Here is a 17,489-nt window from a genome sequence, read left to right as displayed (position 1 = left end):
CAGAAGATCACCTGCATGAGAAAAAGGTAATAATGCTGGGAAAAGCTGATGATGAAGACTCCAAGATTGTAAGAAGATGGAGTTACAACAAAAAACGCAAAGATCCTAAGGAGGAGTGCAAACAGAAGTGGAAAGGGATCAATGTTTGACAAATCAAACAAGTTGGTGAAACCTGTTTTTCAAAGTTGGGTTTAATTAAACATAACATTAATTACACCGTTTTGTATTTAGTGTTTACCTGAGCATGTGTGGGCGGGGCAGGTATTTATTAGGTTATTGAGGCTGCCATGGTGTTGGTCATTCAGGGGAGAAGCAAACATTTTTTCACTGTGCTTGGATGAACTTCTCTGTATATTTCTAATAAACCCTAGAATTTTAATGTATCAAAGAAGCAAATATATCAAAGGCAAAGGTGGACATTTTTATTTTAATTCATAACCGAGTACACGTTAAAACAATCCCTCAACGTAACCAGTAGTGGACAAAGTTAAAGGCCTCGACGCTACACGTGTTAATGTCTTAGCCCAGTGGCTTCCAAACAGGGGTACGTCTACCCCTAGGGGTACAGGAGCACAACGCAGAAGGTACTCGGAAAGATTTAACAATTAATTTATATTTTCTTATAATTTATTCAAACAATTATTTTATGCTTTTTGTCACAATATGTATACAGTATGACAATATAATACAATAATTAGTTACATTTTACAAAGGAGAGTGTATTTACTTACTATTGAAGTAATCACAAAAGTTGTAGTTTAACTAAATTCCACTCATTGTTTTGAATTTGTTTGATTAAGCCTTAGGGAACCAATGTTTGAGACACATTTGGGGGTTTAGGAGAGCCCGCTGTTCCACAAATTAAAAAGCATATCAAATTATGGAGAGGGTATGATAGGAAGATGATTTGACAAAAATGCAAAGGGGGTACACACGGGTCAAAAAGATTGGGAACCACTGCCTTAGCCGAGATGGACTGAGAGAGGCTTGACTACATTGTTTATTTTTAGAGTATTTTTATTTTAAAAGATGTTTTTGTACAAGGACAAATTACCACACGCAAGCTTAATGGCATGAACACAGGAAATGCTTCAGGCATCACACATTCAATAGTCCTGTCCTGCTACTGCACTCAACATTGATTAACCCAACTATTGTCCATCGCGATGGGAGACACAATCTGCCGATGGCATCAGAGTCTGCTGCAGCTATTCTGCAGCCGCAGCAGTCATGTGTTGAAAAGATGTCCTTTATGTTGAGTTCACTGATCCCTCCCACAGAACAGAGCTGCACAAAGACTCCTTTATTTCTTCTATTTCTTAAATCTGTCCAGTGCTGATTTATTGACGAATAGAGCAGCCTTTTTCTTCTCTCGCTCCTTTTGCTCTTTTTCCATTTTCATCTTGTCCTCCACAGTTTTCCGTATTTCATCCTGAGGGGTAACAAGTCAGGAGTCAGCCAGTACAATAACCGTGACCTTGGCATTAAAGCTAACGTTATGTCACATTCTGTGCTACTGACCCTTTGGTCCTCATGAGCCACTTGCTTCTTGCGTCTCTCGATGCCACCAGCGGAGCTACGACCTTTTTTCTTATACTTCGGGACAAACTTCTCCTTTTCAAGAGGGTCAAAGCCCTGTGAGGAACAGAAAAAAAAACATGTAAATCCTGTAAATATATAGTTTGCATAATTTACATTTTCAGTAAAATTAACCTAAAAATGCTTTTAAACTGACCAGAGCTTCAACCCTTTCTTGATGTCTTTGCTTAAAGCTGACTTGGTCAACTTCTCCCAAGTCAGTGGGGTTGAGACTAATGAGTTCTGGTTGGATCTTCTCCAGCAGGGCCTTGACCTCCCATTCCTGCCTCTGCTTTGTGCTGCGATAGGGATTTGCATCAAGACCATCAAAGTTAGGCTCACCTGCACCTGTGGATGTAAATGAAGGATGAGAATGTTGAGAAGGAAGTTTTCTTTTAACCCATTAAGTCCTGGAAGAAAGCATAGGGAAGCGCTCGTGGAAAGAAAACACACACATAGCAAATACTGTATATACTGTAGACACATATTGTCCGTTTTGTTTCCATTTAGTATTTTCCTATTTAGGTGACTTTACTGGCGATTAAACTTCCCAAAATCGTACCATATATGCTAAATAGTGTTAATACAGTCAACTACTGTTATCAATTTTAGATGCGTCAGAGCATTTTATAAAATCAGAATGGTTACTCTGAAATCACTCAAAATTATGATAAAAGAACTTTACAATGTCCTTTTGCAACACCTTTGGATCCCCAGCCAGTCGTTTAATGGGAAAAATACCATTGAAATGTGTGATAAGGCCTTAAAACAATTATCGCTAACTGGCAAATCGCCCTCGCGTTTTGCACAAAATCCCGCACAGCTGCGGCTTGGAGATGTCTTTGCCCTGTCACCAGGTAAAATGATCACCAGTTCAGCTAATACAGCAACAACTAAACCTGCCTTTCAATGCAGCAATAATAATCTGAACTGCTTGTTTATCACAACACATTAAAAACACTTCAGATGAGGCTCTGCATTAATTTTCAGTCACAGGATAACACGATCACAAGACAAATTGGTTATACTGTATGTAGCGAACAGAGATTCCCACAACATGGATTCATGGGTGGAATTGGACAGATTTGTCAGTTTGTCACACTTTGACATTCGATTACCCACTTTCTGGTGAAAAGTAGTGTGTAAAGGCGTGATATTGTCCTAAAAGAATGTGTCAAACTCATTTTAGTTCAGGGGCCAAATACGGAGCAGCTTGATCTCAAGTGGGCCACAGATTATATGCAAGAAAACAAATAATTGTGTTCTAGTTTGCACTTCTATGTGGACAAAATATGTAAGAAACTGACCATATCCAAGCAGCAAGCAACAAAAATCAGTCCCAACAGGATCTTAACTTTAAATTTCCTAGATTGTGAACCATTTCTATTTAGTGAAGGGTAATATTATGTCATAGTTTAAGGAAAATGAAAAAATTCTGTAAGAATTTCGAGTTTTTTTTAACTGTTTAACATTAAAAATGACTGAAAAATGACTGGAAAAACTGTGAGCCCCTATAAATATTGTTGGTTTCATTTACACAGTGATTTTCTCTGTCATTTTTACTTTCTCCTGCGGGCCAAATTAAATGCACTAAAGGGCTGGATTTGGCCCCTGGGCCTTGAGTTTGACAAATCCTAAAACATTTCCGTCTCATGTTCGGGCCAGATTTAAAAAAAAAAAGAGAGAAAAAAAGCAGGTCTGATTGCTTTTTCTGTTTCAGAAGGTCAATTATTTTTCTGTGATTACACAAAATCACTGGCCCTACACCCATTATCTGATGAATTTAACCCATACAGCGATGTATGAAGGTACGAGACCTGGCACAAGAATGCTGGTAAATCCATCGCCGTGGCCGATTCCAAGGACATCCTCAAAGGGACAGAAGTGGAGACCCCAGACGGCTCCTCGAGTTCTGTGAGCCATGTAGGGTTTGTTCACTGGAGTGCTCCACACGTCCCTGTATACCTGCAGGAGGGGTGAACCAGGCTCCATGTTTAAAATCTGCACCACAACTTTAGAAGCAAATCTTTGAAATTGCATGAAGGAATTTTCAAAGTGCACACCCACAAACATTTCAACTTATCAATGTCACATCCTGCTTCATTTTCCCATGAGCTGCTGCACATTTCACAAAAACTAACATTTACAAATCTCTATTATACTTAAAGACACACAAGTACAGAAAAGAGAAGTTAGCATGTACTAAGGGTGTACGAATAAATCAATTCAGTGAAATATCGCAATATTTCACCGCACTCAATTAATAGAGAAAAACTGAAACCTACAGGTCTGACAGACATTAAGTATTTATATTCGTGCCTCACCCAAAACCGACGTTTTTTTCCTCATACAAATGACATATTTACGCTTGTTTTAGTGGTAAGCCTGCTTTTATTAACAGACAACTGTTAATGTCAACATCAGATCAGCGCACAGGGAAATAATTGCACGTCAAACACAGGTGTGGTGCACGCATGAGACATTGGATCTATTTACATAATCATTGTATCAAATATAAGGATAATCTCCGTTCTTGTGCAGAAAAATAATTGATTAAACAGTGGATGCATCAAGTCTCAATTCAGTCCCTGTCTGCTCCATGGTGAGAGGAAAGCCGTCACTGCGCACAGCAGTCTTTTCTTTGTTTTGTGCAGCGCAGCCCTCACTGCTGCCTACAACTGTTGCTATGAAGTGACGTCAACGTATCAAATGCGCATTAAATCCTCCTTGACTGTTTACACTGAGGTCGCATTGAAAAAAAATCAGATCTGTATCTGATTCAAAACCACATATGAAAGAGGCCTAAATCAGTTTTTTTTAAAAAAAAAAAATCAGATTTGGTCACTTGAACCCCCCCCCCCCCCAAAAAAAAAAAACAAAAAAAAAAAAATCAGATTTGGGTCACTTTTGCCTGCAGTGTGAACACAGCCTATGCGTCAGTGAACCATATCAGACTTTGTTAAACTACCTCACGCCTCAATACATTTTAGCTTAGAAGTTGACTGCACTTTATTTTCATAAAACATGCTGTTTGACACTTTTATAGATGTATGGTGTCAGTTTTTATTTAAAATAATTTAACAGAATCAGAATCTGTTATAGAAGCAAAGCTACTTTTTTGAGCAATGTAATTTGACAGTTTGATAATCATACCACTTCTTTTTGACACTGGTACTTGAATTACAGTTAGTTACCATTTCCTTGTTCTTGCAAGTTTAAAAAAAAAAAAAATATATATATAAATTGTATTTCATACCATTTTGCAGTTGTAAAGGTGAAATTTGTAATAACTGATATCGCCATATATCGCGATTAGGGATGTAACGATTCACTCAACTCCCGATAGGATTCGATTCACGATACGATTCTCTCACAATTGTTTTTTTTTACAAAATGGGACTGTAGACAAATGATGATTGAAAAATATTCCTTTATTTTTTTGGGGAAAAAAAACGAGAAAATACTGTACTATTTTCCTTTTATTTTTCATTGTCAAAAGAATCCCTTGATGAACTATTCAAAACAATGCAATTTAACCAAAAATAAAAAATAAAGGAATAATACAAATGAAGAAGAAGCCTATTAATTTTAATTCTGGTTCTATAGTAAACAATGCAAAACTGCATAATAGTTCTTTTTCTTTTTAAAAGTGCAACTGAAAATGTATTTTGTGCCTTAACAACTGGACTTTAAAAAAAAAAACAGTCTGCACTGTATTTACATCAGATATTTGTTTGGACCAGCAGAGGGCGCTGGTAACCCAGTGGTCGGTTGGGATGCAGCTATTCTGTGCAGTGAAGAAGAGATGCTATGCTAGCAGACAGAGCTAATAGAAAAACGTGACTTTTACAGATATTCACGTAATATTACAGATATTCTTTCGGTGCTAAAGGAGTAAGGAATCATTTATGAACTTGATTAAGAGTAGAAGTCCGCCAGAAAGAAAGTAGTAGATTCCGCCCACCGCCTTAGCATTTGGACAAGAGAAGGATAAATATAAATAAATATAACAGCCCTCTGCTGTTTAAAAAAAGTACTGCAATTCAATTTTCAGAAAATCGATATGAACCGTGATACCTATGAATCGATTTTTAACTGCCTTACGATTAATCGTTACATCCCTAATCGTGATGTATATCACATTGTTTAGTATCAGGGTATATTTGTATCGTGACATGTAAATTGTGAATCATATCGTATGGTGAGATTCATGGCAATGCACACCCCTAGTATATACTAAACGGGAAAGATTACAAAAAGAGCAAAAGATGGAGACATAAAAAAAAAAAAAATGTGATGCACAAAAAAACCTCAATGGTCTGAAAATAAAATCAGACAAAGAAAAAAATAAAATAAAATAAAATAAAAAACTTTCCTCCTGCTGTGCTTTAGTCAATTTAATCAACAATGTATCGTGTCTCCATGCTAGACTTGGATTATGGTGTAGCTAATGTCAGGTGTATAGATAACAAATATATTGTGTAATAAGCAAAATTTGATAAGGATGAGAAGGTAAAAGTTCTTAAAAGATAAACTTTGATCCATCAAGCATTCAAAACAGCCCAAATGTTGTAGTTTCAACGATGAATTCATAGATGCAATGGTCTGATCTGCCTGAATATGACACTAGACGTATTAAATGTGCAGAGTGAATGCGATGAAGACCTGAACAACGTCTCCGGTGGCTGCAGACAGAAGGCCCCTCTGACTCAGTGACAAACATGAAGCTCCAGCGGGGAGGAAGTAGGACTTAAAGGGTTTGAAGGCTCGGATGTCGTACACCTTCAGCTTTTTGTCCATGCCTGACGTCACCATGTATCTGTCAAAATAATCAAGATGAGTGAAAACGGCAAACACGGTGCCTGGCAGTTATGTATTTTGCTTGGTGTGGTTCATTTTGCAAATGCAGCACAGTTAGGTTGCAACATGTAGAGTATGGGAAGATTAAAAAAAGGTGGCATTCTAATGTGTATTTTAGATCAGTTGAGACTTGAACTCACAAATACTGGCACAAACGATGTGACATCTCATGAATGAGACCATGTTACAGAGGTGGAGTCCTCCACGCCCCTCTGCGCTTGCCTTAGGACAGTTTCCCTCCCATTGCTATTATGATAGCTGTGTTCATCGCCATGACAACTGTTGTGATGGTGGTGAATATTATTTTATGGAGACGGTGTCTTGTCCCCGACCCAAATTTCACAATTATTTTAACATAAAATCAAATAAAAGAGCTAGCAATTATAAAAATCTGAAAAAAATTAAAATCTCAAATATAGAAACACCAAAACATAAAACCATTAGATGTGCTCTATTAAATATTAGATCACTGAGATCCAAATCTCTACTAGTAAATGACCTTATCTCAGAAAATAACTTTGATTTATTCTGTTTAACTGAAACATGGCTGTATCAAGATGAATATGTTAGTTTAAATGAAGCCACTCCTCCCAGTCATTTAAATACTCATATGCCACGAGACATAGGCCGTGGAGGTGGTGTAGCAGCTATTTATCATTCCTCTCTCCTAATCTATCCTAAACCAAAGGCCAGTTACACTTCCTTTGAAAGCCTGGTTCTAAATTTATCTCATACCGAATCAAAAACCTGCCAGCCAGTCTTTTTTGCGATAATTTACCGTCCTCCAGGCCCTTATTCTGAATTTCGCTATTGCTCAGCTAATGTTATTGCTAGGTCAATGCTAAGATATTGCTATTGCTGGGAAATTGATAAGTTAATGCTAATGCTAGGTTACTGTTATTGCTAGGCTAATGTTAATGCTAGCTAATACTAGGCTAAAGCAGGACCTACATCCTCACTTGCATTTTCTTCAGGCAATGCAAATATTCTAGTTATTATTATTATTATGTATTATTCCTCAACAGGATAGGTAAAATTTCAAATTTCATGGTAGTTCTACGTTGTATGAATGGGATTGGACCTTTGTGCAAAATTTGGTGATTGTTCACGCATGGAAAGTAGGATTTCCTCCTCTTCCAAAGAAGAAGAAAGAAGAACATGTAGGATAACATTTGGTTATTGGTTCCAATGGAGCCAATAACACGGAGCTTAAATGCAATGTGCAGAGAGAACTCCAGGCATCAGATCTATCCGTCCCTGTAAGTGACATCATTCCTACAGAGGCTCACTGGATGTTGTATGTTGTTTGTATGAACAACAGAGTCTCTGTTTTGATGATGGGCAGCAGAAAAACATTCTCTTAATTATTATTACGAGGAATAAATAACAAAGAGACATTCTCCGATTCTGATTTTGGCCGATCCCTAATTTTTTTAATAACTGACAACACACACCATAAATGCTGCAATCTTATTTTGTTGTAAAACATTGAACAACCTGTTACACAAAATTTGTGTAACAGGTTACACTGCAGACCTGTTTGGAGATCAGTGTACAGCAGTAATTATGTTTTACAAATAATTAAAATCTGCCCTACCTCTGGAGCTAATGCACTACATACACATATCCACAATGGCTGACTTTAAAACCTTAGTGGAGGACCAAACACCTTTGGTACTACCTGATACAGATTCACGGAAAATCAAATGGTACCATGTTTTGGGACTTAAATGCATCCTTGTGACTGTGAGGGAGTGGAAGAGTTGGCTATTTCCATGCAGGACATGAACATAACATTGCATGCACAAGAGGTCATGGTCTCGCTTTTTAAAATGAAATGCAGACAGAGCACATGTGAGCTAAACCATTTAATTTAGTCCCTGAACAGCAGCTGTGTCATTGATTTGATATTGCTTTTACCGACAGTTAAGAGTCATGAAGTAAAAGCAATGTCAAAAAGGAAAAGACAAAGACAAAATGGAAAAAGCACAAATTTGTATTATTGATTTGCTTTATATTTCCACATGCATTTCCTTTTAATTTTGGCACTCCTGTGATTCCATATGATTTTGCATAGAATCCTACAAAACTAAAACATAAATAAAGTGTGGCGCATTTAAAACAGACTGTCGTCATGTTATGTGTTTCACTATCTCTGATTTAGTTATTGCTTGTGTTATGAGCAGGTAAAAAGGTCGTTCTGTGGTGTCATGTAAACAATACAAAGTAGTTTCCCATCCTTTACACAGTGAGGCAAACAATGTTGATAGTGAGCTTTACCGCCACCTGCTGGGCTTTAGCATGAGTACACATAACATGTTGGTTAGAGTGTCTCTTATCTAGATTAAAGGTCACTCTTCTTTTATCAAACTGAAATAAAAGTGCAGCAGCAAACTCAACACTGCAAACCAAAAAAAAAAAAGAAAAGAAAAGCTGCATATTCAGGAAATGGATATTAAGCGTAACTGAGATTTAATGCAGGGGGGAAAGGGGTTTTGTCTTTGTCGTTCTGTTTAGTCAGTTTTTAGTCATTATGGGATCTTGTTGTAATTTTATGTATTTTTCTATCATTTTCTGCCTTTATGTTGTCGATTTGTGCCATTTTGGGGTCTCTTTTTCTATTTTCCTGTCATTTTGTGTAATTTTGTTGACAGTTTGTGTCTTTGGAGATATTGTGTAATGTGATTTTCATAGTCATTTTGTTTGTTTAAGTGATTGTTGTGTCTGTCTTTGTTGCCATTTAGTGTATTTTAGGAATTTTTAGTGTACTTTGTGTAATTCACTGTCGATTTGTGTGTTCTGTGTATTTTTTTTGTATTTGTGTATTATGTTGGGCTTTATATTCCTGAAATACAATTTTTGGGGATTTATTTTGGGGGCTGCTCAAAATTCGACCGGCCACCAGTTGCCTATGTCTGCTAATAGGATTTGCTTTGTAAATTCTATGGTAGCCATAAACTAAACCTGCTTAAAATGTAAAACAAATAAAAATGCAGTAAGTGAAAATGACTAAAATGTGACTCACGTGCCCGTCTTGTCCACAGCAACCGATCGAACGCCACCTTGGTGACAGAGCATCTTGACAAGCGCCTCTTTCTGATTGGGGGACCAGAGAGTGACCGTGCCGTTGTGGTGGCCCAGATGGACGATGGCGTTGTGAGGGTTCTGGCACATTACGTCCAGTCGGCCCGTCTTTGTGCTGAATGCTGCCACCTCTTTTCCCACCGACACGTCCAGGTACTGCAGGAAACTTGTCGCACTCTGAAAGCAAAACCGAGCATCAAAAGTGTGAAACAAGAACTGATTAGCGTTTAATGATTGAGGCACATTTTCTCGTCTTGCCTCGACTGAATAAAGGGTCATTAAATGTCATTTCAACAAATTTTCAGGACATCCCACGCACTTAGACTTCGGTCTCAAAAAATTCTGCTGGCTTATTTTTCAGCTTCCAATATCTCAGAAACTACATAGGAAAGTGACTTTTGGTATAGTAATAAAAGCTCCACCTACTCAGTATATACAAAACTATCTGCTATACATTCTATCTGGTGGACATGCCAGTCAAGTTTTCAGACTTTAACATGTGTGGGCCTTCAGCAAAAAACTTTACATGTGCCTCAGCTCCCTGTAATTGGATCAGCTTTGAGCTATGAACATAGACTGTTCACATCACTGATGATTAGTCACATATAAGCATTGGTTCTTGGGTGACGGTGTCTTGAAATCCAAAAAGATACTTTTTTTTTACCGTTTTCATTGGCCCTTAACTGCATGTGGGAATGCAAGAAAAAAAAATCTGATCTCGGTTTTAATTTATAGTATAAATGTTACTCTTTCTTGGGATATAAAACAATTTTTATTTTGGACCCCAACATTGGGTTATTTCACCACTCGTGAATATTGAAAATCCTTTACATGAGGTCATTGCAACTTGTCTCTGTGTCTTATAATAATTTATTGTTTATTAGTATTTCACTTGTAACATAAAAAAATAATTTGTAGAACATTTAGAACATGAGAATTGTGTTCATAATTCATATGTTTTCAAAAATAAATGTTTTTCTGATGCAATGGTTTTTATAGTTTATGCTCATGCTAGGTTAATGCTATTGCTAATGTTAGGCTAATGCTAGCTTAGTGCTAATGCTAGGCTAATGTTAACGTAAGGCTAATGCTAGTGCCATCACATTTTAAATGAAATATCTCAGCTGTTGTTCCACCAATATGCACCAAATTTGCTAAAATTGAGTTTATTACTTTTTCCACTTGTAATGCATGTCCACCAGATAGAAAGTATAGCAAATATTTTTGTAAATTCTAAGAGCGTAGGTGGAGCTGTATTACTATATATGTGATGTAGTTCCTGAGATAGTGGAAGCTGAAAATGGAAGAAAAATAAAGATGCACAAAAATCGACACAAACCCTCCTCAACAGGAGACGGAGTAAATGCGTCCCCATACTGCTGCACAGACTGTAATATCACCAAGTTCATCATTGTACAGGTTGTTAGAGCTACTGTCTTAACCAGGCAGCAACTATTTTTTTCTGGTGATTGTTTTCCAGAGTTTTACTGGGCTTTATTTAACGGTGATTATTTATTTCCTCTCCCTTCCGTTCCGCGGACCAAAGTGTGTTATTGTCGAGCTGCCGCTTCAAACCTAAAATCAAAATAAAAGTGAAAACAGTTCTCATGTGTAGTCTTCTATGTTGAAGCCAACAATAACAGGTTTGTTGTGTGTTTTTCCCGATAGACATGAATGCGTCATGTTCTCCCCCCTGTCTAATTGGAACCCTCCTAACCCCCAGACCTAAAGCGGAAAATAAATAAAGCCGGATAAACCAGTTTTCCATGTAAACCTCAATTTGGAATTACTGTTTCCTTGTGAACACAAAGCAGAACACTTTAATTCCGAATGATTTTTTTTCAGAATAACTAATTCTGAATGAAGATACATCATGTAACCGTGGCCAGTGAGGAACTCACCGCTGTGGCCAGCAAGAAATGATAAGGAAGGAACGTCATACGGAGGACATCATTGAATTTCCGGATGCAGTGAAGCTCTATCCCATTGGAGTCGTAGATGTACAGCCACTTCTTTTGAGCCACTGCAAACATATCCTCACTGTGAAGCCACCTGAGTAAAGAAATCAGCCCAAACGGATGCTCATTGTAGGTTTCCTGGTGTATGTGCTGCTGTAAAAGTGTTGGACATACTTGACATCATTGACGGACTCCATCACATTGATCTCACACATCAGCTCTTTTGATGGCCAATCGATACAAGCCACATGGCCTCTTCTCCCCCCGAGCAACAGGTGACTGCAACAAAATATGAATGTGAAAAAACCCATAATAATATCAAAATATTTAATAATTAACACCATTTACTAACACTAAATGACAGTGTACAAGCATAAACCAAATGTCAACAAAATGGGTGATGAAACACAAATAGAAAATAAAATAAAATTGAAATAGAAGTTATAGAGATTATCCTGTTTTTAGTTTATAAATTACATCCAGATGCAGATATTTCTGTGAAAGCCCTAAAATAAGCTCCGCCTATTGTTTTGCAACAACTTTCAGCCTGTGACGAGACCATAAACAAATGTGTTGGGAAGTCACTTGGGCCAAGATTTAGGAAGCGCAAACATTGATTGATGCTACACCATGTCTTTATCTGTTGAAAAGAAAATGGTCTCCAGCAGCTTTAATGGAGGATGAAACTGTGATGAATTTCAGTCATGGATTAACAGTGAAGAAGCCTTGAATCATCCAGACAAAGTATATTTAATGTATTTGCTAAGGAAAACATTAGTATTCATTGAAAATGTAAGAAAAAAAAAAATCAATTCAGCGAGATTTCACTGCGCGATAATTGCATTGATCCAAAAAAATATCCAAATACATTTTTAAAATCATGTTTTTTAAGGAAAAAGCGATTTAATTGCTCTAACATATGCATAGCAGGTAAACGCACAGTCAATACATTTTAGCTTATTTTCATACAACATACTGGGCACTTTTATAGATGTACTGTATGTGGTTACATGTTTTTAGGAATTTGACATAATCAGAAATGTATGATTTATGTTGTTCTTAAAATCCTGCCTTTTGAAGAAGATTTTTTTAAGAAAAAAAAAAAAAGAGAGATATTTAAGAATAAAAACATTTTAAAATGATAATACATTTGAATATTTATAATGTGAATATTGTATTTTGCTTTTACAAATTCTTAAATGACAAGTTTTGGACCTGATATTTAGTTTTTATGTGAAAACATAATTCAATTCAACTTTATTTGTATAGCGCAATTTACAACAAAGTCATCTCAATGCGCTTATCAAAATATAAAATTTATAACAAGAAAGAGAAAACCCAACAAGATACACATGAACAAGAATTTAGCGACAGTGGGAAGAAACAACTCCCTTTTAACAGGAAGAAATCTCCAGCATAAACCACAAGGCTGAACAACTGACAACTTAGGTTGACAAACAAGAAACTGTTGCAACAAGAACACCGTTTACGTTTGTTTGCAAAGGTCATACTGTATTCCAGCTGTCATCCTCCTGTGAATGTAACTCCTGACTATTTTTATGTGAAAGGAAGAAATGTGAAAACTAACGTTGAAATAATGGATTCCCTGCAAAGAGAGCAATACTCACCGCCCAGTTTTGCTGTAATCCACATGGTACGGTCCGAACTGAGAGAGCTTTAGATTGAAATACTGCGGAAGACGACACGCAACATAACATTCAAGATTAAATGAATTAGAACATTAAATCAAGAGCTTCCGTCTTTATTTATTGTCTTATATGTTTACACATATATGAAATGTGTTCTCTGCATTTCACCCATCCCTGAGGAGCAGGAGCAGTTGCGGGTTAAGAGACGTGCTCAACATCCCACAGTGATGGCCCGGGTGAGATTCAAACAAGTGACCCTCCGATTACAAGCCCGTTTCCTTAACCACTGGGCCACCACTCCCAACAGAATGACCATAACATCACATGTTGGCAGTAGAGCTACAAGTAATCTGATTAAAACGACTCAAAATAAAAATGATTTAGACACAAATGTTTCTATTCTTGTGTTACTTTTACTGCGAATGATAAATATTTTCATAAAAAGTAATCAACCAGGGTTGGTCGTCTTTACCTTTGTTCCTGATGTTATATCCACAGCATCTGCGATGTCCTGCTGTGAGATGGTGCACGTGTCTTCACCTTCATCTCCCTCAAGAAACCTGATGTGACATGGAGAGATGAAGAGAAAATGTTGAAAAGATATGTCCTTAATTTACACCGTTTTACAGCTCTGTTAGAGGATCATCTGATATTACCCAGCATCCTCTGGGAGGAGGAGGTCAAACCGAGCCGCTTGTTTTTGGGCCATTTTAGACGCTTCCTCTGAACGAGTTATCATATCTCTCAGCCTGACTTTTCGACCGCGAGGCTGAAAAAAAAAAAGACCAATAAATATTAGCTACACTTTGTTCAACATCTGACGTCATATAAAGGCAGGATGTAGGAGGCAGTGGAAAGAGGGAGAAATTACCTTTTTAACTTTCTCTTTTCTTTTGAACTTTTGCAACCTGTTCACTGGAATAGGAGCCGGTCCAGGAAAAGGATCTTCTTGCTAAAAAAAAAATTTAAAAAAATGAATACGATCCCAATGCATGATTTCATATATATATATTATTATAAGGGTGTATATATATATATATATATCCTTTCCAAAAAATTAGAATATCATGGAAAAGTTGTTTCATTTCCATAATTCCATTCAAAAAGTAAATTTTTCATAGATTCAGGGCCCACAATTTCAAGTATTTATTTGTTTATTTTTACATACGGTAATTTGGGCTTCCAGCTCATAAAACCCACAATAACAGGAATTCAAAAAATTAGTATACTGTGAAGAAATCACCATTTATTTCTCAGTTTTTGCAGGGAAAAAAGAGGAAAAGAAGGACCGGACTGTTGGCCAGTGGTCAAAGGTCCTCTTTTCTGATGAAGGTAAAGTGTGTCTTTCATTCAAGGAATCAAAGTCCAAGGGTTTGGAAGAAGACGGGTGAGGAACAGAACCCAAGCTGCTTGAGGTTCAGTGTGAAATATTCACATTCAGACTTGAAAAAAAAAAAAAAAAAAAAATATTACACACACATATATATAAAAACATAACGTGCCTGCCCTTGAAAACCCTCGACCTGACGTTTGAAAAATCCTCAAAAAATTAACCGTCACAATAAATAACTTACATTGATTTATTGTGACCAAGCGAAGCACTTCAGTGAATTCATAGTTAGACATGGTTCATCTATTACATTGATGATACCAGTAGGAGAATAAAACATTATTAAATATGATTCATCACCTGTTTATGCATAGAATTTCATTACGTAGTAGTTTCTGTGACAAACACAAAAATAAAAAAATATTGCCACTAATCAAGATCCCTGAGCGAATGTCAGCTTACATCAAGGTATCAATGGTCCACCTCCTTTCCTTCTTTAAAATCAGTCCACAACAAAGTTTTTTTTTTTTTCCAAAATCCTCAAAAATGCTGTTTTTTTCACCAAAGATTGTCTGACTGGAAAATGTTCTTCATTACCAAGAATCTCCACATTAGTACCAATGTTTTGATGCATGAATTGTATCAATCAATCAATCAATCAATCAATCTTTATTTGTATAGCGCCAAATCATAACCAATGGTATCTCAAGGCACTTTACAGTAGAGCAGTCTTAAGGACGGACTCTTCATTTTATGGATACACACATATGCATATATACGTATATACACATACATATGTATCCCACACCCAACATGAATTCATCATGGCGGCAAGGAAAACCTTCTGTTAAGCAGCAGGAACCTTGTGTGGATCCCATTCCTATTATGAACAGCCATCCACGTTATGCTGTGTTGGGTGTGTAGCTGGGTTATGAATTCAGATTCACACCTACATACCAAAAATTGACTGACTGGAATTTATTTATCCCCCCCATTAGTACCAATGTTTTGGTGTGAGAATGGTTGGTGGGTATTGCGTTAAAATATCTACACCACCCTACACACACACACACACACACACACACACACACACACACACACACACACACACACACACACAAAACCATTGAATAAAATCAATTACTCGATTATGCTCAAAAAAGCTGTTTGAGAGAAGGTAAAGTTAAACTTTAAAATTTAAGAGTCATTTCAGGTGACCCCATTTAAATTTCAGGCGACCCCATATGAGGCAGCGACCCCAAGATTAAAAAAACCTTGGCTTAGGAGGTGGCTGTTTCAGTTTGGTTGTGTCTACCATTGCACAATTGAGGGTAATTATAAATCTGACATGAGTTCTATATCTAATTACAGTGTGAATAAATCTAGCACTTATAGTTTTTCATCTCTTACCCCAGACACAACCATCTTCTTCCCATCGCTTTCCTCCACCTCTCGTTTTCTCTTCTTTCTTTTCTGTTGATTCTTCGGCTGCACACTTTGTTCACTCGATGTTTCCTCTGTTTGCACTTTGTTTCCATCTTTATCCTCGATCTCAGACTCCTGCCAGTAACGAGCTGGAGGCTGAAAAACGACAGAAAAAGACATTTTACTCGAGCTTGTGATTAAATCCGACACATGTGCTTCGAACGGAAGCTTCCCGATACCAACCAAAAATCTAATGTCGTTTGTTTCAAAGCTCAGTAGTTTTCAAAAGGACTTAAGTCTATTAAAAGACATCCATGAACCAAAAAAACCATTTATATTTACCCTTTTCTGCGTTCCCACGTGTGAATCGTCCACCGCTGCCTCGCCGGGCGCCGCCATTTTTGTTGTTTTCACCTCCGATGACGTCACTACGGAACGTCGCTGTTTTTTTTTTTTTTTTTAACTTTAATTTTATTTTATTTATTGGTCCATTAGAAAGAATATTTTGAAATACATAAAAATACATTAGGAAATATATATTAGGAAAATAAATATTATAATAAATATTATAGCTAGATACAACGTCGTTTTGACTAGGATGAGTCAAAGTTAAGGATATGTCAAAATAGCCAAGTTTTGTGATGATAATCCCACCAAATACACATATTTATATATTATATATGTATTCTTGTGAGTTTTAGAAGACAATTTCCCCAATAATTCAAACATACAACAACCAGATATTTTAGTGCATGGGCAAATGGTTAACCCACTAAATGGGACGACATAGTGCAACATTAGGAATGTCTTTTACCCCTCTTTTATGAAAAGAAAAAAAAAACAATTAATCATATTTTTTCTCTAATTAATTAGCTTTTTTTTTTACTAAGTCACTTGGGTGAACATTCAGTTCAACATTTTTCCTGAAAAGATTTATTTTTAAGCATCCAATGCAGCAAAGCAATTCTGACTGAGCATGCACACAATACGGTAAATCAATGCTAAAGTCTATGTTTACTACACACAATTACCCGAGAATCTTTTAAGATATGTCCTGTTTGGTACTTGAAGGATAGTTTTGTGTAGTTACTGTAAATAATGTTTCTTAAAACATGATGTATTTGTTTGATTGGTATGTTTCTTATTTGCAAAACAAAATGCATTAGCTTGTGAAACTTTTTAGTGTGAGAATTTCTAAAAATGATTCTTCCTCTATAGGTGTCTTGTTTCTCGAAGCATAATTTATTATCACTGAGAGTCATTGTCATGTAGGAATCTACAACAGTTCTTCTCTTCCTTTGTAAATGATGAAGTTTAGATGAGATTGAAGTGCAGGAGGAGCCTTTAATCTATATTCTCTCAGGGCCGCTTACACACACGGTTAAACTTACCAACATCCTCAGTGAACGGTGTATGTCCAAGTTTTGGATCATTACAAAACATGCAAAAGCGCAATTTAAATACATGTGTTTATTAAGTATTAGAAGTTGATCTTTAAGATATGTTTTCATGAAGTGAATCTAACTCATAAATGCAGGAATAATATGATTATGTGGATGTGTGTGACTGTGTGTGTTCCTCTGTGGGCTGGGGGAGGAAATGGGA

At 36.7% G+C, this 17,489-nt stretch overlaps 1 protein-coding gene across 1 annotated transcript; it reads right to left on the bottom strand.

The window, feature by feature from the left end:
* Positions 1-999: 999 nt before the first annotated feature.
* On the bottom strand, positions 1,000-16,303 carry wdr46 (WD repeat domain 46). The gene is made up of 14 exons (XM_028452400.1): positions 16,227-16,303; positions 15,870-16,040; positions 14,001-14,081; positions 13,786-13,898; positions 13,602-13,689; positions 13,109-13,170; positions 11,655-11,759; positions 11,424-11,574; positions 9,464-9,699; positions 6,244-6,397; positions 3,396-3,543; positions 1,736-1,926; positions 1,522-1,635; positions 1,000-1,432 (listed from the first exon to the last, which is right to left on the bottom strand). The coding sequence occupies exons 1-14, from the start codon at positions 16,281-16,283 to the stop codon at positions 1,313-1,315; spliced, it is 1,791 nt and encodes a 596-aa protein (XP_028308201.1). The 5' UTR covers positions 16,284-16,303; the 3' UTR covers positions 1,000-1,312.
* Positions 16,304-17,489: the final 1,186 nt, after the last annotated feature.

This window comes from Gouania willdenowi, chromosome 7, assembly GCF_900634775.1.
Source record: "Gouania willdenowi chromosome 7, fGouWil2.1, whole genome shotgun sequence".
NCBI classification, from domain to species: Eukaryota; Metazoa; Chordata; class Actinopteri; order Blenniiformes; family Gobiesocidae; genus Gouania; species Gouania willdenowi.
This window is presented reverse-complemented; position numbering and strand designations above follow the sequence as displayed.